This window comes from Metopolophium dirhodum, chromosome 5 (genome assembly GCF_019925205.1).
Source record: "Metopolophium dirhodum isolate CAU chromosome 5, ASM1992520v1, whole genome shotgun sequence".
NCBI lineage: Eukaryota > Metazoa > Arthropoda > Insecta > Hemiptera > Aphididae > Metopolophium > Metopolophium dirhodum.
The window spans coordinates 9,321,238-9,347,905 of record NC_083564.1 but is presented as its reverse complement, the minus strand read 5'-3'; the positions used below and the strand labels follow the sequence as shown (position 1 = coordinate 9,347,905).

Sequence of the window (26,668 nt, the reverse complement as noted above, 5' to 3'; positions counted from 1 at the left end):
CAACAGGTCTTAAAAAAAAAACTGTTTAAACTTATTATGGTTTAAAACCAGAAAATTTCTGACAGAGTCACTTCCAACGCCGTACATTAGGTAATGAAACACACTTCGCTAACTATGCACCTACTTGGAAAAACCATTGTCATTCTTAATAGTCGTCAGTTTTTTTTTATATAATATACTTATAACTATAATGATAGTTAACATGTGATAGTCGTCTGTGTCGTACAACTCGCCTAATATAAAATATATTTAGGTATAGTGACCAGATATTTAAAAAAAAAAAAAGTACAAAGCCCAAAGGTTTTACAATATAACATATTATTATTATATTATATTATATAGATTATAAAATACAATACAAATTAAACTACCTTTATTCATTTTGAAACATAACTGACATAGCATAACATAAATTTGTAATCTTACTATTAATTAAAAAAATTTCCTATTTATTATTTGACTTAAACCGTGTGACTTTCATAACAAAACAATTTTGAGATCTATGCATTTCTTTAAGTTCATTTAAACTTATTATACAGTATTATTAGTACATAACAACTTATTAAACACTCCATAACACATTTCGTCATAAAAAAAAATTCAAAAACTTAAGTATTTTTTACATATTATTACATATTTATTTTTTGTAATAAGTAAATTGTCTGAAGAATAACTAATAAGTATTATATTTAAAGTCGTTAATTACCTTTCCAATCGATGAAGCAGCCTTTAGAGCCAATATATTTTTTTTTTTTGTTAAATGTGTATTAATATTTTTTTTTTTTTTTTTTTTTTATTGGGTAACCCGCGGCAACATAGGCCATTGGGTGTGGGGAGGGCACTGTAGGTTTTATATTGGGTAGGTTTGGTAGGTTTTATATTGGGTAGGTTGGTACACGTGTGTGTTGTGTTTGGCAGAATTTCTAATGGGGCACCCGTAGGTTTCTGCCGTGCCCCGGGGTGGGGGGATGGCGGCACTTGTTCTCCGGACACCGTGACTTGCACGGAGAAAAATGCCGCCCAGTGGTCGAGGATCGAACTCGGACCGGCTGTGCCGAATCCGTCGCGTTAGACCACTCGGCCACCTCGTCCCCCATGTATTAATATTACTGCGATCGCTATTCGATCTATTGATTTCACATTTACATATTTCACAATAAACAATGCTAGTTGAATTTGAAGTTGACTTATTATGTTTGTAGATCACTATTAAAATTACACTTCCTACCATACACAGCCATTTCGAAAAATAATTTTACTTCATTTTAATATTTTATTTGATTAATTGTAATCATTATAAGCAATAAGCATTACCGTAAATCAAGATAACAAGAAAGCCTTGCCGCCATAGATAATAAATAATATCATGCCGCAGCGTTGTTATAACAGTGCCTCCACTCTGACGATCACACGTTTTTGTAAAACATTGATAAGGATGCATTTTATTTTTCCTATACAAATCAAAGGTGTCAAAAATGTTATGAATTTAATAATTGGCTTATTTAAAAAAAAAAAAAAAAAAAAAAAAAAAAAAAAAAAAAAAAATTCTATTTGGATTGTTACATCATTTAAAATAAGTACTTTTTGGTGTATTTCAGCAATTTATTTAGGACAATAGGACATGTCTTCAAAAAAAAGTACTGTCCTTATAAAATAAGTATGTCTGGTGACCATGTCTATAGGGTAGTTACATGAAAGATAATATAAACTATCCAAAAAAAATCCATACCTAGTAATAATAATAATAACAATAATTAACGTGTTTAAGAATTATAATTATAATTCTCAGTCAATTCGAAACATACATTTTTTAATATACAAATTTTCGTAACACTAGTTAAGTTACAGATCAAAAATAAAAATAAACATATTTGAGGATTAGGTACGAGAGTATGGAATTGTAGACGGAGATTAATTTTGTCATAGTTGGAAACCGTCAAACAAAATAAAATTAAGAGAAGATTGATTACGTCGCATCTAGAAAAATGAATTACTATCAAATAAATATATATTTTTCAAAACCGCAAAATGTACAAGCAAATATTAAGATGATTAAGCACATGCCCGACACATTAACCCAAAATAACTTATAATATAGGTAATAGTAATAATAGTTATGTAGGTGTGTACTATAATGAAAACAGCATTATACCTACCTATAAGAAAATTTGAATAATATTTATGTTGTTAAATGAGTTTAGATTTAGATTTGATATTATTATATTACCTACCTATGTATTATTATTATTTACACTTTGTTAAATAAGTTTAAAAAAAAAAATTTTAAAATTTGACTTGATTTGCATAACCATTTATTAAATAACAAGACGATTTAATTTGGTGAGTAGTGAATTTTCACCGGATTGATATTGCTGAAATTTTTTATATAAGCTGCGATACTATAGTTTTACGCATCCCAGGAGACTTGTCCTTATCGTTATAAACTGTGTCTTTATTTTTCTGAATGTTTTTTTTTTGTTTTATTCTTCTATTCGCCTATCTACCTATATGGATTTATTTTTATTGCGGCCTTGTTAAGGGTTCGATCCACTAGCAATCTTGTTCGGTCTAAAAGTCACAAGTAATGTATAGTTTTCGTTTCGTTATCTATGTAGGAATAGAACTTATCTGGACAAATAACAATACACACGAATGAATAAAATGTTAAAATTTGGTGTTTTTTTTTTCCCAAGACCTATATAATATACGAGTTTTATGTATATGATGTGACAAAAACTTTGACTATCTTATGACTTTATCTGTTTATTATTTATTTTATTTATGTTTATTATTTTATAGGTTGACCAATTAAATGTTTAAATAAGTGTATTTGAACATACTATGTCAAAATAATTTCAAACTAAAATAATATATAAAAACACTCTGGGTAGTATCACTGGATAGCTTCGCTCCTCATATTATTCGTTAGTATTGTTGTATATATTAGATAAATATCATATTTGTTTTTTGAGGTAATCTAGCACAGATAGTACAGTTAATATAATTTAAAAATAAAAAAAATGTTACTATCCATGGTTGTTATAACTTATAAAACTCGATGTAGTTTATCCTTGCAAAATAAAATGTAAATGTGTTGCACTGTTGCTACTTACTAAAACATTGTTAATATTAGTTAGGTACTTAGGTACACCTAACCTATTACGTATTTACATTTTATAGGTTAGACACGTTTCATAATTAGTTTGTTCAATTTTCTTTTGTATCATAACTCAAGATCAACAGCGAACAAAAAATAATAAATACTCATATGCGTTTAAGTTATATTATAAAGTAGGTATTATCTATCAATTAGTTTTGAATGATAATGGATGAGCATTACAGAAGAATAATATACTACCTAAATGAATATTGTACAATTTGTACATTATACAATGTTAAATGATTATATGTATCCATTTGCATAAAAGACAAATATTCTATGTCTGGGTTAGGTTGGATTCTTCTTAAATAAGATACAATACACATTGTGGTTTAAATATAATACCTATTTACTGTAATGAATAATTATTTGTACATGATTGGTGAATGCATTGTTATTAATATGTAGCTGCTATAAAAAAAAAACCGGAAATGGTATATATTTAAAAAAAGAAAATACAATAATATATTATATTATTAGGTATTTTATTATTCTGAGAGAAGCAATGAATGCATTGATCATACAATGCGTTTTTTTTTGTGTACGTCTGAAGGCACTTTTTATAGAATTCGTTTTCACTTTGGAAGTTTTTTCTGGTCTAGTTTGAGCTCTGAGAGATCAAAATTAAAAAAAAATTCTATTGCTTTTTAAAACAGTCTGTAATTATAATTTGTTTAAATTTTAATATTATTTTTAATGTAAACGTTTGGTAACCATGGTTACCAATAAATTATTATTATTATCGTCTGCGCATAGAAACGTTTTTCATCGTAGACAATGATCTATCATTGAATTATACATCCATTGCAGTGACCTATACTCGATGAGTACGACATTAAAAACCTACAACTATACAGCAGAGCGGTTTCCTACTTGACAGTTTTTAATCAATTTACCTAAATAATAAAAATTGTTCGATTATTTTCTTTCTACAAATATCAAATTTAATTAAACCGTGTGCAGGAAATAACAATTTGGTTTAAAATCTGTCTAAAATAACTGGAATCACATAATATGATTTGACTTAAGGTGTATGTTTTACACATTAGACTTTTCCATGGTTTCCCTTGTATAGCTAAATGCAAAAGCAGTAAATTGTTTGTAACACCAACGCGTCGCTGCTTAATTAGAAAATGTATCGATTATCTTTTTAAAAACACTATAAAAATACAATTTGATATGTATGTGTTTACAAAAATAAAATGGTTTTAAACTGAAACCGGTAAAATGTATATTATTTAGTTTTATAAGATAAGAATAATCAAAATATCAAACATAGTTAAGATTTCTTAATAAACTGTGTATTTTGCATAAATAAACTTCACAAAAATATTATGCAAATAGTGTGTTAAAAAATTAATTTACCAGTTTAATATTTTATCCTAAAACTAAAAAACACGTGGGTGTTTAGTTGTTCAATGCTAATAGTTAAACAATCAAATATAATTTGACAGAAACAGATTAATCAAATAATTATATTGAAAAGGATATTTTAAACCATGTTTTATTTTGTTTAATGACATTGTTATAGTTTATAATTAAGAAAATAGTTACTATATAATATATAACTGAATTAGGTACCATTAAATTTGGTTAGAAGCTAGTAAAAATATATTAATAAATCGTTCAGTTACATAATTATTACATAAATAGGTATCATCTATATTTTGCTCTATTACAATTCAGTTTTTTTTTACTTTTAATTAGGTATTTGGAATTCTTATTAGCTTTTTAGTACTAAAAATAATATTATGAAATATTTATTATGTATGTATATTATAATAAATTAAAACAAATTTAAAAATAATTGTTCTTTTTTAATTTGACACCGGTTTTATGTCGACGGGTTTTAATTAGGCGTTTAATTTACAGCAAAAGTAATTAAGTGCCTATATTGATGAAGAAACTATCTTTAACAATTTTTTTTTTCCGTTTAAAAAATTTAAAAGACTCCTTTATTATATCGATGATTAATATTGACCCATGTAAAAAAATATATTTATCCTTTGAAGTTTTATAAGTATTTTAAAAACTTTTTTTGTCTTACAGACTGGCTTTTTTGCAGTATTTCTCGTATTTTTATTCATTTGGAAGTTATGAAAATTATAACCATATTCATCAAAGGATCTTAAAATTTAATTTAGTCATCTTAACTCAATTACTCATCCAGCTTTCTTTGAATCACCTTAATTAAAAATACATTTTTAATTAAAAATCTGAACTTATAATATATTAGTCGGTAATGTATCATATTATATTTATTTTAATTAGCATTTAAATAAAATTGAATGTTATATTGTTTTTTAAATTGATTTATTTACAAACTATTTTATGACACTCATTTACATAATATATTATTAAATAGACAATCTGCATTCTTAAATGCTAACACTTTTTAATTAGGTATGTTGTTTCCTTATTAATTAAAGCAAATCGTCCAAAGCTAGAATTTAAAATATTCCTTTTTTAAAAATTAAATTTAATAAAATATTTGTAGGATAGCTTTGTCTTTTAACTAAAATCCAAATCCTTTCTTTGCAATAATACAAAAAATTAAGACCAAGCAGCTCGTAGAAGTACTTTTATTCCTAAAACCATTAACATAATTAAAAATAAAAATAAAAAATAGGTGTCCAAAATTGTATGTCATAAGTGCACCAGACTACAGTTGTATGAATATTAAAACATTTTTTTATACTATTGTAGAATTTTTCTACTTTGAAAAAGGTACGTAATGTGCATATGCTTTTTACTACATTTTACTTGACAGGTAAGTTATAATATAATATATAAAATCATGATTATCATAATTACTATTGTTGTTACTTTTATTTTTATCATTAAATGGTAAATGTTATCATAATTATCCAAGTTGATAATTCAAAAATATCGTAAATAATTATTGTAATATAAATAGTATAATAACATAAAAGTCACTTTGATTAATTATTACAATGTCTGATATTCGATATTTACCACACACGTTAATGCCAATTTAAAAATATATTTGTAAAATATTGTTAAAACAATTGAATGTGTTTTATAAATAGCGTAATCAAGGCCTTAGATGTCCGACGATGTAATTGTACAGTCAAATAGTAGTGTAAAAGGTAAATATAAATGACCGCCCTTTTAACCCTCTTGACAAAAGTTTCAAGATGTTTGTCAACATACCAGCCGTGCTGGCAGCACGTAATAGTACACGGTTAGAATGTTTTACTTAACGGCCATTCCAACCGAGCAGTAGTAGAATTACGAGTATTTGAAACACGGTTACTCCATAATACTTATTTACTAAATACCCGGAATTAAAATATTTAAAAGCTGTTTTAAGTCTTATATACTATAGAAAAAAAAAATTATAAGTAAAACGTATATTCTTTTATGAAAACTAACTTCTTGAGCTAATATCCAAAAAGCTTTTATTTTAACCAATACCTACTTATAAAACATAAGTGTTAAACCTTGAATAAAAAAAAATACAAAAATAATGTTTTTTTTATGTCATCCTCCTCCACACGTACATAACTCTATTTTAATTGTAGTCTGTCATACTATATTACGATCCAACAAAGTGAATAAATATTTATACTATAGAAATATTTCGTAGATAGGTAGTTTGCGAAAAACCGTATGCATAAAGTAGGAACGGTACATCTATAATCTATATTATATAAAAAAATAAGACGTGTACATTTTGAATAAATTCTATAACTCAAGATCCACCAAACCGATTTCGATAAAAATTTCAGGGCATATTAAAATTGATATGTAGATGGTTTAGCTGGGTTTAGCTCCCCCCAAAACTTGTAATAGCCCCCTCAAAATAAATTATTTAATTCTTTCATAAAATATAAACAAATCTTTAAAAATTAAACCGTACCTATTTCTTATTTTTTTTTTGGAAAAAATGTAATTATTTAATTTTTTTAATTTTAATTTAAACTATTTTTATTTATGTTGCCTATGATATATATGGTAAATATCATAAGCTGTATGCTTGTATTCGTTTTATGGAAACAATTTATGTCGGTATGATATAAATTATTTTATATTTGGTAAGATTATTACACATAATTTTACAGAATACCTATGCACTGAACTATAACATAGAGATAGGTAATGGCGGAATAAAAATCCCCTGAAAAAATTTCCGACCCTAGGAAAAATAACCCCCAGACTACAATATTACTGACAACCACATGGCATTTTTAAAAAGTAATTAGTGTAATTATTACATTATTAATATTTAATTACAAATATATTATTATACTTATATAATATAGGTATACTTTTCATCAAAAAAATTACTATATAATAAATAATATTAAAAAATGAACAATAATATTGTTTTGTTTTATATCACGATGTGAAACAACATATTATGTTAATAGTTCTTTTAAAATATTACTGATTAGGTACCTATATTCATTAACTATTTGTTTAATAATAATTTATTTTATTTGATGTATCGATCATTCGAAATATTTTTATTTTATAATCTTTTAAATGTTGTATCTATCAATATTAAATAAAACTTGTAAAATCTACTTCTATTAATAATTATTATTATTTACATATCGTTAAAATATTATTAGAAAACGTAATATTTTTTTTCGGGGATATATTATAATATATTATAATATAAAGGTATTAAGCAAAAAATATTATTGTTAATGTTTGAAAATTATAATATAAATATTAAAAAATAAGGTATAATTAAATACTTGAGTAAATAAATAATTGATTTTGTTTGTATGATTTCTTATATTTTTAAGCGAACATAATGGGGGTGTATACGGGTTACTTTTCATGTAATTTCAGGTGGGGGCTACAGCCCCCCCCCCCCCAACATTTCAGCCCTAGTTGCGCCACTGCGGATAATTTAAAATACAAGTTTAGATACCTACATTATAAACGATTCGTGCTATACTGATATTATTATAACACCTGTGTAATTTAATTTTTATATTATAATAATGTATAGGTAACTGAAAAGTGCAAAATAAACTAATTATAGGGGATAAAAACGTATACACTAATTGGCTCTTAGAGGTTGATAATAATAATTACAGCCAACTTTCAATATCATATAGATACATAATATTATTGTAAATATTTTTTTTAATGTTCAAAATATTATTTAAATGACGATGACATTCTTAATTTAAATCTACTGCTCCACATGAAAATAAAAATTGAACTGCCGAAGTAAAAACGCTTTCCTTCAAAGTGCATTGATTGCCAGGCTTATTACTATCTCACCAAGAATTACTGTCGTTGTTTCCCGCGTTGGGTTAAATGCGCGAGGAGGGTCATTTCTCAAGCGATTGCACAAAACAGCCATCGGATCCCGCCAAGTGCGCTGTATATTTGTGGGGCTGTATGCAGCCTCGTGTAATGGATGCCTTTTTTTTTACAAAAACCTCATCTCAACTAGCATAAGACATGAAGCGATCAAATACAACATTCGTTCAACCCGTACGTTCGCAGTAATGCCACAAAATGACTCTCCGCTCCGAGCACTAATCAAAAATATAAACAATCATACGCCGATATCACAACATTACAATGCATCACCCATCGCAGTTCAACCTGAAAATACAAACTCTGAAGTTCTCGAAAAACTAGGTTAGGTGAAGTCGTTATGTCCATCATTAGCCTACTCTTAGTAAGAGGACGCCCCACACCCGCGTGTGTTGTCTCCGTCTTACAACTGCGTTACATAGCAAATTTACAGCAGATCACGCTTAGCTCCGTTAGTTTAAAAATTAGATCTATTATATGAAACTTGATGGTAGGAACACTATCAGCTGTGTTCGTATGTTGGTTTTTTACGATTATTCAGTTTTTAAGTGAGTTATGAGCATTTTTAATTTACACTATATTATTAACGCATAACTTGGTAAAAAATTGAACTATCGCAAAAAAAACAACATACGAACACATATAATAATGTTCTTACCATCAATTTTCATAATAGGACGAATCACTCAAATTTAAAATTAACGGAGCCAAACTATGCTGCTATGTTACCCACTTGTAATGTGGAGACAACACATGCGGGTGTGACGTCCTCTAACCTCTTAACTACGTAATTAAATAATCTTTCACTGTCCACTATTTCCATCCGATAATAATAACACCTTTTATCATTTTATTATCTTGTCATCATTATTAGGAATTTACAATTTGTCGTGTATTAAAATGTACTAAAATAATATTTCTTGTACAATTACTATAACCTCGTGTATATACATAACATTTATAAGACGGTTTCTCGATTAATTGAAAAAAAAAATAATAATATTTTAACTGCGAGATATAATATAACAATTTCATAATAAAAGACAATAATCTTGTATGGTCAGTAAATCACACAGCCAAAATATCAAAACTGAAAACCTCTCATTATAGTCGTATCATTTTTTATATTATTTTTTTCTAGTCAATGCTTGTCAGTTTGGTCGAGCTCGCCTGGTTACAAAATGGCCCATATAATACCGCTGCAGTAAGTGTCGACCGTTAAAGTGAACTTTTAATGTTTTTTCGTTGGCGTTCGGTTTTTTTTTTTACGGGTTGGTTCTTTTTCGATCGTATCCCCGCCGTCGCATCGTCGGCGCATAAGCGCGAGGGCGGCGTGAGAGACACGTTGAAAATGGTTTTGTTTTTTACCAATTGTTACAGTCGTAGGTCAAAAACAATTATGCGTGTGCGGAAGATAAAATGCTAATATTTTAACGACTTGAGCTACACTACCTATAATAGGCCGGTTATTGCCTGCGTCTACGACCGCACTCTGAAATTGCCATTTTTATGCGCTTCTGTCACCATATATTAACCTATACGTGCATGAGATACTTAATGCATACGCCATACATACACACTGACACACCGTCAACAGGCGTATAATACACACACAAACATTTGTATCGAGCATTTAATAAAAATAACACTTTTTTCATGCTTTAATCTCGTCGTTGAGAGCTTGATTGGTACAATTGGTCTGGTATCCAAATAGCGCAGAATAAAAAAAATACATAATTTGCTTGCTTAAATTATACAATATATACTGTAATGAACGTTTTACTTGTTTGAAATATTATTATTATTATTATAATTATGTTAATAATCAAATATAACAAAAACCCAGACAATTGGTTTTTGAATAACTCAATAAATATTTTTGAATTAATTAAATTGGTACTTACTCGCAGAAAAAACTCTAATACTGATTGATTTTTATTCACAATACGAATAACTGAATTCATACCTATTTATTTTTTAACTAAAAAACGTACCTACATGCATTTAGTACACTTTAATATTAATATAACGATAACTAATATAATATTTTATTCTCTACTATATTATATCTCCATAAATACAATACTACACAAAGGCTATTTTGGCCAGCTAAAGGAAAAAAGTTGTACCTACTGAAATCTGTTGGTATTTAAACTTAAGTTATCCTCAACACCTCAAGCGTTAATAATATGTTTGAATACCTAATTAATTCTACACTAGGAATTCTGTGTATGGTAGAGTAATGTAATTGTATTATTATTTTTATGTGTAAAAAACTGTTTATTAAAAATAATTTATTACATTTAATTTTTACAATCACCCAGATTTTAATCGTACACATTTATAATAATGAAATTATGCACATTTAAATATACGCATTTGTATTTAACCAACACTTAATGGTGACCGTTATACACAATACTCTTAACATCAATCGCATAAAACTGATTTATTTCAAACAATTAGTAATAAATATGTTGTGCATTTACGACGTTTTATGAAATTTTTAGTTAACAAAAACTAAAAAGTTACCACCAGCCTATATAATACAGTTATATAATATAATATATTAAGTTACCTATACTATAGTGTATTCGAGTAAATACTATTTCAGCATATTTTTGGTTTACACGAATAGATTACACTTATTTCAGAAAAAAATTTTTAAAAAAACTGTTATAAGTTATAATGTATTTAATTATACCTAATTGCCATTCTATTTTAAAATAGTTTTAATTTATATTGACAATTTACATATTTCAGTTGAATCTTTTGATGTTATATTCTTTTAATATTATACTACTATACTTTAATAATTATAGTTTAATTTTAACTGTTGAGTATCATACCATTAAATTTTTAAATATCCTACATAAATATGCTCAATTTTATTGCACAATTTTTCAAATTAAAAAGTTGCCGTGACATAATTATATTATATGACACAATAATATTAAAAAAACAATGAATGAATCATAGATTTAGTTAACGTTAGATTGTCATCATTATTTTGATCTCGAAACTTCATAAATTAAAATCTAAAAAATGATCTAAATCTACAATGATTAAATGAATTTTTAAAAGATTATAAATAAGTTATAAAGCTAGGTATATGAAAAAATATAATGTGTTACCTACTAAAAATGTACAAAGTATTTTTATGTTTCATTAATAAAAAAAATACGATATTTATTTTTAACTGGTACCTATGTACTGTTATTATTAAATTAAAAGAATCTTTGAATTTTTTTTCAAGAAATCCAAAATATTACAGTTATATTTCAGTCTGTAGTACATACATTTAAATAAGCGCAAACAATTTCATATATTTACTCGTAAAATATAGTGTTTAAAAAATAAGTCATTTAAAAAAGATTTATATTAACCAAATATATTTTTATTTATATTTATATATTACTTAAGGGTCCCGGTGCCTGGTTTTCAAATTTTCCACAATTCTATAAAATTTGAAAATTAAATTTTATATTTTAGTTGCCACCTCAATTATAAGACTTTTCCACTAATCTACTAACCAATACCTATTTAGGGGGTTGATAGGGGGTATTATATCGAAAAAAATGACTTTACGGGAATAACTCTCAAGCTTTGTAGAATTGTCGGAATTTAATGACTATTTTTTTATCTGAGAGAAGAAGACTTCCTACAGCCCGCATCGATATCTGATTTTGTATTTAATTTCAAATAATTGTATTAAAAATTTGTAAAAAAATGCTTTTTATCTTGTATTTTTTTTTAGACATATTATAAAGTTTGAGAATAAAATATTGAAAACAGAGATTGATGAGGGCTGTAGAATATTTCTATCTAGCAATAAAAATAAAAATTTTGAAATTTGGTTAATTCTACAAGGCAGTATCATTATTCCCGCAGAGTGTATTTTTGAGGATAAAACTGCATCGGCACCGAGCGCCTTAAGCTACAATATCATGTGACTAATCTTACGATATCTAATGGTCGAATAATTAGTTAATCGTTTTAAATCATATAAAGAATCGAAAAATAAATCCTGGAATTAGGCTTAAATTTAAAAAAAAACAAACATTGTTTGATTTTAACTATGAATCAACTGTACGTATTTTAAGCAAGTACCCATAAGAAAATCAAACTTATTATCCTTGAGATGAAATTTGTTTTAACTTATTATAATATTCTACATAAAGAAGATTTATATTTAAAAATTATATTACCATGACAAAATAAAAAGCCTTTCAAAACATATTGTAGAAAAATATGCTTAATAATGTGATTTAGATTATATGCCTACTTAATTAATTTGTATATGTATAATGTTGTATATTATTCTTATAACTAAATTTAATTAATGTTTTAGACTTAAAAGTATAACGGTCATACAGTTGAATACTATTATAAAATAGTAATAATAATTAGATGAATGATTATAATATTTAATTCTAAATTGTATATCATATTGTTTGTGTGGATGCTTCCAAAGATTTTAAAATGATAGTGATTAAGCCTTACTTTAATAATATAATATATTCTAAGATTGTCCAACTTTTAAAATAAGATTTATGAAACTAACGTTAATTATTATGGCAAAACATAATAACTAAAATTTATGTACTTTAATAAGTCACTTGTCGGTTTACTTTCTTGACACTGAACCGTTTTCTCTGAACAATGAAAAATGTTAGTTCTCCAAAACAGAGTAATAGTTTGGGAGGAGAAGTTTAAACATATATCGCCGTATATACTATTTTCTATGTAAGAACTTTTCTACCGGCAAAGACATTTTCAATTAAATACATAAATACACTTCTTTAATTTTTTTTATTTTTTATTTTGTTTTTTTCAGAAAGATTTGCTGTTGTTTTCGACAGAATATACGATGTCATTTACTGAAAAAACAAAACGCAGCTGACGGGTTCAGTTTTTTTATAATAATATACGATATACGCGAGTATATTACATTAGTATTTTAATGGTATATTTATTATAAAACGTTTGCCAGATTGGTTTATATTACATGAGGACCACATATTACTATTATATAGGTAAGTTGGTATAATTAATAATATAAGTATGGTATACGACAAACGAAACGTACAAAACGGCGTATACAACGCGATGACGAAATTGTCAATTGTCGTGCGCGTATATATAAATATATTACTATATAATAACAAAATATTGTATTTGTTTATTATTGTTATTTTATTTTTACTCCTCGAATAGTTCGTTTTCACAAACGTGTTTTTTCCGTACGATCTCATAATATAACACTATCATAATAAACTTACTCCAGTTGTATTCATCATATTATTAATTATTATTATAATTTTATACCCGATGAAAAAATAATAATTGTTGGCTTAGCGCTCGACGAGTATCTATAATACGTAATATAATAATAATATAAATATACACAAAACTATAATAATAGGTACGCGTCCAACGGAAAACTCAAAAGATAAATTCCAAAAATCCCCACACCGCCCGCCCGCCCGCTGATACGTGGACCGTTAAACGCATACCTATGTAATAGCTTGAAAAAAAAATGTTTCATTTATAAAGTTTGGGGGGGAGGTGCCCAACGACTTTGGTGCAGCGGACGTACCTGATGACATTTGCGAGACGATCGCGACGGCGGCGGCTACGAACGCGATGCACGCGATTCGGTGGTACGGCATGGTCGGCGCGCGCGACACTGTCGTCAACCGCGTGCTGACACCGGCGGCGGCGGCGGCTGTGGCGTTTACAGGTAAGACAGACGGTCGCTGTGCGCACGCGCGCGGACACGGGTTTCGGCCGGCGCGCCGCAGTCGAACGTCTGCGGACCGAAAACGTGTCGGGACACGCCCACCGCGGTCGGCGTGCGAGAGACGTCCGTCCGTCCGGATGACGGTCCCGTTCGGCGTAGGTAGGTAATATTTATACGAGCGAGACGCCGCGTGCGATTTCCCAAGTCGACATTTCTTTATTTTTATTATTATTGTTATATCGACGACGAAGAAGAAGAATATTATGTCATGTATTATGCAATTCATCGGTTGAATTTATGGTATACTAGGGGAGGAGTTTTTTTTCTTTTAAAAAAATATCTATGAGTGCCCCTCCTAATTATTACAATGTCGTAATAATCAATAAGACTTTTAAAATTTGGGTATACGCACATTTTTTTTTTTAAACTTTTGCATCCCCCTTTTCAAATTACGACCTGTATAAATAACTTTCCACTTTTAAATAAAATTTGTTTTTATCAATAAGTTGTATATAATAATGGTTTACCATGCATGATTACCCCTATAATTTCTTTAATTACCTAAGGATTCCTTCGAAATCCGATTTTAGGAATTGTTATTTATAGGTTGGTAGATACCAAATACCATATTCTCAATTAGGTACTTAAGTAGTGTCTGTGACTATACAAACTTCTGTTTTTCAGATGAGAATATTCCTTTTACAGAAAATTGTTAAGCATATATTGTAAATTGTGTAAATTGTTATACATATAATGTATTTTTAATTTTAGATATTAATTTTTAAATAAAAAACGATCGATCTTATTTCTTCAAAAGTATTCATCGTTAGTTGTCACATACAACTATACAAGTTAAATAAAGTCTGGTATTGCCTGTAGTTATTATATGCGAATGACACGACGAATGCGATCGCTCTAAGATGAATTGTTAGAATCACCGGAATTCGCAATCGATCTGTATAAAATGACACCGACGCTGACTATAAAGTATTTAACGAGCGCGATGTGTTAACAAGTTCTCGTTTTTTATCCTCCTCCAAATCATTTTATAAATGTATTATATTATATTATTATGTTAATATTTGAACCAATTTTTAAATTGATACTTTTTTATGACGTTATGTACTATTTTAAGTGTATATACGATGTAATTATATTACAACATATTAAATAAGTACTTATATATTTACATTATACGGTATGTTGCAGAAAGATACTATCTAGGCTAACGTCAATAATTTTACTGATTTTATGATTTTTTTTGTGATGACCAAAGTTGGTCTTATTTTTACAGGTTTAACTTGATATCGCAGTAAGATCAAGACCCAGACAGTACTCTCATTAGAAATAAAAAAAAAGGCCAGCAGTTTTCCCATTTTTTTCTAGAAAAACACATTTAGATGTGAATATTAAATGTATGTATATTTAACGAATAAAATAGGAAAGTATTATCTAACAAGTAACAAGTATTTCATTTGACCTAGTGTTCGAAAAATTACGAATTATTTAAATAAATAGATTTTAATAATTTTAAATATATTGAAAAACAAAATAAATATAGTTATTTTATACTAAATAGTAATTATTGGACATTACGAGTAAATAATTATTTTATTTTCCCAAAATCAACACAGATGTTAATGTCGTTAAATATTCGACAATTTTACAAGTGTCAAACTTCATTATTCAACTTGTTGAAATTTGAATAAAAACGAATAAGTAAAACCAATTTAATATGCTGGAAGATAATTATCAGACATATCTTATATATTTTCTTCTAATATTTTACCTGCAGTAAAATTATACGCGAGAACATGTTATACAGTTTTAATACGATTTAAAAAATATTTAATTATTAATCATTTTATAATACTTGTCTAGTATTTAATAATTGTATTCACCTACACAGACATGCACCACTTTTGCCTATTCAAGACGCCCAATCATGAACAATAATAATATTATTGGGGCCTGGTGTGGCGTGGTGGTTGGCTGCAGTTGCTAATCTGTGCTGTGGTCAAGTATTGACAGGTGTCACTACCTCCAGGATGGGTGACCACCTGGGTTTTTAAAGACGAATCCTCGCCCCACGTGCACATGTATTGTACAAAACCAACTGTACCCCCTCCCCACAAAGTCCTTAATCTTCCCACAAAATTCTAATAGCCAGTTTCCGATGCTGTAGAATGTAGACTAATAAAAAAAAAAAACAATTTATATTATTATACTTATTCTTTTATTTATTATACATATTATTGTTTTGTTGCCAATAGTAAATTATGAAAATGTATTGACTTTTTTATACTAATTAATTATCAGGTAAATAATAATAATTATCATAATAATATGAACAGTAACCCAGTATTATAGTCGACTACTGTTTTTTTTACCGTGTATTTTGGAGTTATTATAATTTAATATTATTATAATTATTATTTATAAAAATTTTTTTTATTGTGTTACGGAACTTTGCCACACACAACACGAAAACGGTTCTTTTCAGGACCAACAACCAAGATAAAACAGTTTCGACCAATCACAGGCTGAGATTGGTCAAACGAATAAAATACACTTAAAATCATGGCATACGGCAACAAGGGTGGTATAAATGGATAGGGAAGGAGAAAACCTATCCAGGGATACCACCAAACCCACCAGGGAAAGTAGAGGCGACGCAATCGAGAGGGTAAGGGAGTCAGTACAGCCGAAAGGGAAAGAGGGGAAGAACGAGAAGAAGACATGGTCGGAGGTGGCAACATCGAATAGGGGAGATAAATACCTATCCATAGGCACCACCCGCGATCGGATCGGAACAGGAGAAGGGGAGATATCACCGGATATAAGAGCACAAACGGACGCCGACCGAACCAACCAAAACAGGAGGTTTACTAGTCGGTACGGTGACGTGATTATATACCGGTGTCCCGCCACCGATAAATCAACATCATCACTATCATTACAGCATCATTCAACGTTCAGTTCACATCCGAGCAAGACGTCCTCTGCCAACTACTCTACAGCCAGCCGTTCACACCGCTTCAACAGGGCAACAGCGCCCACGGTTCACACCACGAACCTACAACCTCAAAACAGCCGTTCTCACTGCTTCAACAGGGCTCCAGCGCCCACGGTTCACACCACGAACCTTCAACTCAAACAGCCGTTTTCACCGCTCTCCAACAGGGCACCAGCGCCCACAAGTAAGCCGTCGCGGAAGCGACGTCCCTCCGTTTTAGCTGTCGTGGGGCCGCGCCCTCACATAGCCACAGCATCCCATCCCCTCCCTTTAACACACACACCCACGCCTATCAAACATGGGCAAAAAACGCAAAGGGGGAAACCCTCCTACCAACCACTTACTTAAAATATCACGTCAACGTTCTGCTCCCCCCTCTCCAACTCCGTCAGGAACTTCTGGCTCCGAAACTCTAGACTCCTTTTCTGACTCAAGCATCTCGACTCAACACTCTCATTCCTCACTAAACTCCGTACTATCTACAGATACATTACTTCCTGCATCAACCAACCCCGTCCCAACAACCCAATCACCGTACAAATCTCCAACAATCCCCAGACCACCTCCCATAATCCTGAGCTCCGTTTCCTGGCGTAAGGTCGCGCCCACCATTTACGCACTCCCCAACTTGCAACCAAGCTCTCTGTCGGCCAAGGCCTCCGGCGAACGGGTGACCTTAAAGGCCGCCGATGCGACCCTTTTCCGGCTAATCCAAAAAACCCTACTGAAACTTAGTATCGAATTCCACACCTTTTCACTCCCCGAAGAACGATCCCTTAAGGTAGTTCTGAAGGGAATACCCAATGACATAACCTCTGATGAACTCAAGGACGAACTTGAGTCCCTGGGTTTTTCCGTTAAATTCGTCCGCCGCTTTGGAACCCCAGACAAACCAATGCCTATATGTCTCGTGCATATCGCTGCCAACCCGACTGCCAAGGATATATTTCTCCTCACTAACTTGTTCTACTTAGAAATCTCGGTCGAACCCCTTAAACCCTCCGGCCCAGCCCAGTGCTTCTCGTGCCAACGCTTTGGCCATGGTTCCCGTAACTGTGGTCACCCGCCACGGTGTGTTAAATGCGCTGGTAACCACGCTGCCAACGTCTGCCCCAAAACCCCTGAACTTGCTCCGACTTGCTGCAACTGTGGCGGTCCGCACACGGCAAACTTTCGAGGCTGCCCCCACTTCTTGGCCCAAAAACAGCAAGTATCTCCACCACCGAACCAAAAGTCCGCCCAACAACAAGTCTCACAGCCAATCCCGACCTCTCCTCCACCACCACCTCCCCACCAGCAAAACTCTACAATCACTTACTCTGCAGCAACTTCTAAATCAGCGAACACTTCTCTAGTTTCTCCAGTCCCACAATTTAACTTACCAATTATTCTCAACCTGCTCACCAACCTACTGACTGCACTATCTAACAATCAAGATCCAAAATCACTCATAGAAACTACAATTAAAACATTCCTGTCCATTCTCTCACCCCAAAATGAATAACTTAAAAATCCTATTTTGGAACTCCAACGGTATCAAAAACAAACTCAACGAACTACGCTCCCTCGCTCTCCTACTGAAAACTGACATAATCCTACTAAACGAAACCCGTCTATCTCCTTCTACCCAACTTCACATTCCAAATTTCTTCACATACAGGAATGACCTGCCGCCCGTCCGCGGCTCGCCTGCTCACGGCGGCACGGCTGTTCTAATCCACCGACGCATCATTCACCAACCTATAACTCTTAACACACTCATTCAAACCTCTTCTGTCCTCATCCAACTAAACGGCCACGAAGTCCTTGTATCAGCGGTATACAAACCACCAGGTGCAACACTCACGTCTCACGACTTGGACTTGTTGACCCAAAGTGCCGAATGGCAAATCTCTGCAGGTGACTACAACGCCAAACACCCTCTCTGGTATAGCCACTCGACAAACGCTGCCGGTCGCGTACTTTTCGACCACGTTCAACAATCGGACTATACCATTACTGCTCCCTCATCCCCCACACACTTCCCGACAAACGCTAGATACAGACCTGACATACTTGACATAGCACTCGTTCGACTACCTTATCCTACTCAAATCGACAACCTCAACGAGCTATCTTCTGACCACAACCCTATCCTTCTGGAGACCTTGTGTACTCCGGTATCATCGTCCCCTCCAACGACTATCCGCTTCATTAACTGGACAAAATACAAGACAATCCTATCCAACTTACCAAACCCAACTGAACGACCGACCATCAACAGTGAGTCGATCGACTTGGCAATTGATACTCTCACCAAAAACATTCAACACGCGATCGAAGCTAGCGTATTTACCCCTAAACACAAAAACTCTTCCTTTTTACTACCTGACTACATAAAACTTGAAATAACGGAAAAAAACCAATTACGCCGTCAATGGCAAAGAAACCGTGACCCGACTACCAAACGTCAACTTAACGCCAAAATCTCACTAATCAGAACTTTACTCGAAACTCACAAAACTGACCAGTGGGACATTTTTCTTAATTCTCTTGACCATCAGGACGGCTCTATATACAAACTAAACAAATGTCTCCTCCACAAACGTCCTGCATCCCACCCTCTCACCGGCCCCAACGGTCTAGTTTTTCCGGCCATCGATCGAGCCGAGCTGATAGCTGACTCTCTCGAACTCCAATTCCAACCAAACCCTGGTCCCGACCTTCCAGAAGTTTCTGCCCACTCCAACTTACTTCGAAACATAAGTATCACCAAATCTAATTTATTCACCACCCCTGGCACAATCCAAAAAATCATAAACAACCTCCGCAAAAAGAAAGCCCCTGGTGTCGATCTCATCACCAACACTGCTCTTAAATTTCTACCGAATAACATTCTACTTTCCTTAACACAAGTTATAAATTGCTCCCTCAGAATTTGCTACTTTCCACGTGCTTGGAAAAAAGCAGTAATAATTTCCATCCCTAAGCCGGGTAAAGATCACAAACTTCCCGAAAATTACCGACCCATCGCTCTACTCTCCTCAATATCAAAAATTTACGAACGAATCATCCTCTCTCACCTTCAAACCAATCTTCGAGACAAAATCCGCCCAGAACAATTTGCTTTCAGACCTGAACACTCTACCACTCTACAACTGACCAAACTTACTCACCAACTTAGTCAGAACTTTAACAAAAACGTTAACACCGCCTCCATTTTCCTTGACGTGGAAAAAGCCTTCGACCGGGTCTGGCACGTCGGCCTCCTCTACAAACTGTCCCAACTCAACATCTCGACTGAAATCGTTAAAATCATCGAATCCTTTCTCACTGACCGCACTTTTGTCACAAAAATCGAAGACTCATTCTCGTCCACCAGACACATACTCGCAGGCGTCCCTCAAGGATCCTGCCTTTCACCTACTCTCTACTTGACTTACATTAACGACATACCAACAACTCCTAAAGCTCACCTCTCACTATTCGCTGACGACACTATGTTCTTTACTTTCGACAAAAACCCGAAACGCGCAGCCATACAATTACAACACCAACTCAACCTAGCTACCACATGGTTTCATCGCTGGAAAATCAAAATAAACCCTACCAAAACAATAGGTATTCTTTTCGGACGTTCCAATACTACTCACATCCCACCACTACTACTCGACAACCATCCAGTGACTTGGTCCAATCATGCCAAATACCTCGGCGTTACAATAGGACGCAAACTCACCTTCGACAAACACGTTCAAGACATCACCAAAAAAGCCACTCGCGTCCGCGGAATTCTTTACCCCATTCTCAACCGTTCTAGCCCTGTCCCAAAATCTTCAAAGCTCAATATTCTAAAACTCTACGTCTCTCCAATTCTTTCATATGCTGGCCCCTCTTGGGCTCCTTTCATCGGTCCCTCACATTGGAGACGTATCGAATCTGTTCAAAACATCGGCATTCGCACGATAACGGGTTTACCCACCATCGTTAAAAATTCGGTCCTTCTAAAATCGACAAATTTCAAATCTATTCAAAACTCCATTCGTTCCCAAACCAAATCAATGTTCTACAAAAATTCTTTCTCGAATCATACTTACATCCGACTTCTAGGTAAAACACACCCTCCCCCAAATACTAAACGTAAATTGAAACCCTACCCACTCTCTTGGGCAGACCAATAAATCTAACCATTTCTTCTTAATTTCCATCCACTAGTAGAGGCACAAGCCTGGAATAGTAAACGGCATAGCCATCCCTTTCAAAGCAAAGCAAAGCAAAGCGATAAATCAACAGTCAACGTTCAGTTCACATCCGAGCAAGACGTCCTCTGCCAACTACTCTACAGCCAGCCGTTCTCAACGCTTCAACAGGGCAACAGCGCCCACGGTTCACACCACGAACCTTCAACCACAAAACAGCCGTTCTTACTGCTTCAACAGGGCTCCAGCGCCCACGGTTCACACCACGAACCTTCAACTCAAAACAGCCGTTTTCACCGCTACTCCGACAGGGCACCAGCGCCCAAGGTAAGCCGTCGCGAAAGCGACGGGTATCCACCTCCCACCGTTTATCTGTCGAGGGGCCGCGCCCTCTCATTGCCGCAGAATCCCATCCCTGACCAAACCAAACCCCCCTAAAACCCACCCGTCACACCACCAGAAAATCGCTCTTTTCAGAGCTACAGTGTTAAACCCTGAGTTTGTTACGGTCTTGCCATGGGCAAAACAGCTAACAAGCGGAAGGGCCCCGCGCAAACACCCGGGAGTTCCAAGAAGGGACGTCCACGTGCCTCACCATCCCCACCGTCCACCTTCCTAAAAGGTCCACAGAGGGATTCCCCACCCTCTCCGACTCCGTCGACCGACTCATCAATATCAATGTCGTCAAACTGCTCCTCTTCCGACACCGAATCAAACAAATCCGCCCAACACTCCGCCCCGACTACTAAACCTCCACCAGCCAAAACATCCGAACAACAAACCCCGACATCAGCCAAACCCAAGCAAATCAGGCCACCCCCCTTAATCTTAAACTCTGCGTCCTGGCGAAAAATCGCACCAACCATTTACAAACTTCCGAACTTCACTCCATCGGCAATTACAGCCAAAACCACATCCAATGGACAAATAACCGTCCAAACTACCGACCCCACCCACTTCCGACAAATTCAGAAAGTCCTAGTTGACAGCAAAACTGAATTCCATACCTTCAGCCTCCCTGAAGATCGTTCCCTTAAGGTCGTTCTAAAGGGCATACCGATCGACATCACCACTGACGATCTAAAATCCGAACTAGAAACCCTAAACTTCCAAACAAAATACATCCGCCGTTTCGGTACTCCCGAAAAACCGATGCCCATGTGCCTCGTACACATTGCGGCAACCCCGAACGCCAAGGATATCTTCCTTCTCAACTCCCTATTTTATCTTACGATTTCGGTAGAAGCCCTTAAACCTTCCGGCCCGGCACAATGTTTTTCGTGCCAACGTTTTGGACACGGTTCCCGTAACTGTGGCCACCCACCCAGATGCGTCAAGTGCGCAGGAAATCACTTGGCATCTGAATGCCAAAAAACTCCCGACCAAACCCCGACATGCTGCAATTGCGGCGGGCCTCATACGGCTAATTTCCGCGGATGCCCACATCTCTTGACGATAAAACCCAAAATCGCACCACCAACAACCAAACCTCAAACCCTGCCACCGACAACTCAATCTTTTACACCACCCCCGCCCCCACAAACAACTACAATAAAACCCCAAACCCGCTCGTACGCTGCAGCCACCACCGGCCAAGCGCCCCCACCACCACCAAAACCGACCAGTCCCGAAGCCCCACAAATTAACCTGTCCCTCATTTTAAACCTCCTGACCAACCTCTTAACAGCCATAGTAAACAACCAGGACCCCAAAACCCTGATACAAACAGCAATACAATCATTCTTAACCATACTATCCCCCCAAAATGGATAACTTAAAAATTCTATTTTGGAACTCAAACGGCATTAACCACAAACTTGACGAACTGCGCTCTTTAGCACTAAAACTGAAAACCGACATAATCCTACTTAACGAAACCCACCTAAAACCCTCGGCCAGACTTCACATTCCCAACTTTTTTACGTACAGGAACGACCTGCCGCCCGTGCGGGGCTCGCCCGCCCACGGAGGCACGGCCGTTCTCGTCAACCGACGTATCGTTCACCAACCAGTTACTCTAAACACAACCATCCAAACCTCTTCCATCCTCGTACAACTCAACGGCCACGAAGTACTTATTTCAGCCGTATACAAACCACCCGGAACCCTACTAACGACAAACGACCTCGACCTTTTGACAAAGAGTGCCGAATGGCAAATTTCGGCAGGCGATTTCAACGCCAAACATCCGCTGTGGTATAGCCACACGACTAACGCTGCCGGCCGTGTCCTCTTTGACCACGCACAACAATCGGACTACTCTGTAACTGCTCCCTCTTCTCCCACACATTTCCCGACATGCACACGATACAGACCTGACATACTCGACATCGCCCTCGTACGACTACCCTATCAAACCCAAATCACTAACCTCAACGAACTATCTTCCGACCACAACCCCATTCTTCTAGATACACTCTGCACTCCGATCTCTTCTTCTCCACCGGTTACGAATCGGTTTATTAACTGGAAAAAATACACGACAACTCTCACGAACTTACCGAACTCAACCACTCAACCGACCAACGACCGCGAGTCTATCGACCTGGCAATCGAAAACCTCACAAAACATATCCAACAAGCGGTTGAATCCAGCGTATACGTACCGACACGCAAACACCCGTCCACTGTAGTACCAGACTACATTAAACTGGAAATACAAGACAAAAACCGTATACGCCGCGAATGGCAAATAAACCGCGACCCGACAATTAAACGACAATTAAACGCCAAAATATCTCTCATACGTACCTTACTCGCAACGCACAATACTGACCAATGGGACATCTTTCTTAACTCACTAGACCACCAAGACGGTTCAATATACAAACTCAACAAATGTCTCTTACACAAACGTCCAGCATCTCACCCACTAACCGGCCCCGACGGCCTAGTTTTTCCGGCCAACGAACGAGCAGAGCTGATAGCCGACTCGCTCGAACGTCAATTTCAAACAAACCCCGGCCCCGACTTACCAGACGTAAACGCTCACTCCCAGTACCTACAAGGCCTTGACATCACCCGATCTAACCTCTTTACCACTCCCGGCCAGATACAAGACATAATTCGCAACCTTCGCAAAAAGAAAGCCCCAGGTGACGACCTCATCACCAACACGGCTCTTAAATTCCTACCGAACAACGTTATACTGTCCCTTACTCGGATCATCAACAGCGCCTTCAGAATCTGCTACTTTCCCCTTGCCTGGAAAAAAGCAGTCATCATCTCCATTCCCAAACCTGGCAAAGACCATAAACAACCCGAAAACTATAGACCAATCGCCCTCCTCTCCTCCCTGTCCAAAATTTACGAACGACTCATCCTCACCCACCTACAAGACAAACTCAAAAACAAAATCCGTCCCGAACAGTTCGCCTTCAGACCCGAACACTCGACCACACTACAACTGACCAAACTCACCCACCAACTGAGCGAAAACTTTAACAACGACTTAAACACTGCTTCCGTCTTCCTCGACGTGGAGAAAGCCTTCGACCGCGTCTGGCACGAAGGCCTACTCTACAAACTCTCCAAACTCAACATCTCGTTAGAAATCGTAAAAATCATCCAATCCTTTCTCACCGACCGTACTTTTACCACTAAAATCGAACACTCCTTCTCTACTACCAGACACGTACTCGCAGGAGTCCCTCAGGGCTCCTGTCTCTCACCGACGCTATACTTGACGTACATTAACGACATTCCAACGACCCCTAAAGCCAACCTCTCACTCTTCGCTGACGACACGATGTTCTTTACTAGTAACAAAAACCCCAAACGTGCAACCATACAACTACAACACCAACTCAACCTCGCGTCCAACTGGTTCCACAGGTGGCGAATCAAAATAAACCCGACCAAAACAGTAGGAGTCCTCTTCGGGCGTTCTAATACAACCCACATTCCACCTCTAACCATCGATAACCAACCCGTTAACTGGTCAAAACAGGCCAAATACTTAGGCGTCACGATTGGACGTAAACTTACATTCAACCAACACATTCAAGACGTAACCAAAAAAGCTACCCGCGTCCGTGGTATGCTTTACCCCTTACTTAACCGTACTAGTCCCGTTCCGCTGAAAACAAAACTTAACATACTTAAACTCTACGTGACCCCTATACTTACATATGCTGGCTCTTCCTGGGCACCCTTTATCGGCCCCTCCCATTGGAGACGTATTGAATCCGTCCAAAACATCGGCATACGCACGATAACTGGTATGCCCACTATCGTTAGAAACTCGGCCCTTTTAAAATCAGCCAACTTCAAATCTATTCAAAATTCCATTTGCTCTCAATCAAAAACAATGTTCTACAAAAACTCTTTTTCCGAATACGATCATATCCGCCTCTTAGGTAAAACCCACTCCCCTCCAACCACCAAACGTTTACTCAAACCATACCCATTAAATTGGACTGACTAACATAACTGAACCTACCAATCAACCCCAAAATCCATCCACTAGTAGAGGCACAAGCCTGGAATAGTAAACGGCATAGCCACCCCTCCCAAAGCAAAGCAAAAAAGCAAAGCCGATAAATCAACCTTTTTCTTCTCAACACTTTCACACTCATTCAGACTTCAATCATCCATACACAACGGACCGAATTGAAAGGTGAAAAGGAAGAAACCTGAAGAAATAGCAAGCAACGAAAATCGACGAAGCGACGCCGCCGTTACGATTACAGCTACCAGCAGCACCGAACGGCAGACGACGCCGCCGACAACGAACTCGGACTCACCCGGCTTACTACTGTTATTGCAGTGACGGAGGATTGCCTACACCGAAGACCATACGGCGCTCTCTTCTGAGTGTTCGGTGACTTACGTATCTATACGGTGCGACACCCGCAGTTCCCGACCGACGAATCACCCCAGATTGGACGGCTGGAGACCAGCGAACGACAGACCGCGGAAGCGCAGCCACCGATGACCGGAGCCCCGAGAAAGCGACCGATCGTCTGTCCGGCGTGACACGGGTCATCACCGACCGGCGGAACTCCCCGGCGACCAACTCACCGCCCATCAACCGCTCGGACTAACAGAGACTCAAGGGCTCAATTCTGACGACTGCAGGCCGAACCCCGAGAACGATAATCATACCGACGCTGCCGTCATTCAAGATTACCTTTTTTCGCGAACTCACTGTACCCACGGCACTTATTCAAGTTGACCGGGACCGGATTCGACTCGCCGCCGGAGTACCGCTTAATTAAACTTGTACCGGCGACGGTCAATCTCTGATCCCTCGATTGTACGCA

At 35.4% G+C, this 26,668-nt stretch overlaps 1 protein-coding gene across 1 annotated transcript in view; it reads right to left on the bottom strand.

The window, feature by feature from the left end:
• Positions 1–14,204, bottom strand: part of LOC132944469 (lachesin-like) — a 130,565-nt gene extending 116,361 nt beyond the window's left edge. The window contains exon 1 of the mRNA XM_061013831.1: positions 14,067–14,204. Coding sequence (XP_060869814.1) covers positions 14,067–14,139 — 73 coding nt within the window. The 5' untranslated portion in view covers positions 14,140–14,204. The remainder of the gene's footprint in view (positions 1–14,066) is intronic.
• Between the last annotated feature and the right edge of the window lie 12,464 nt (positions 14,205–26,668).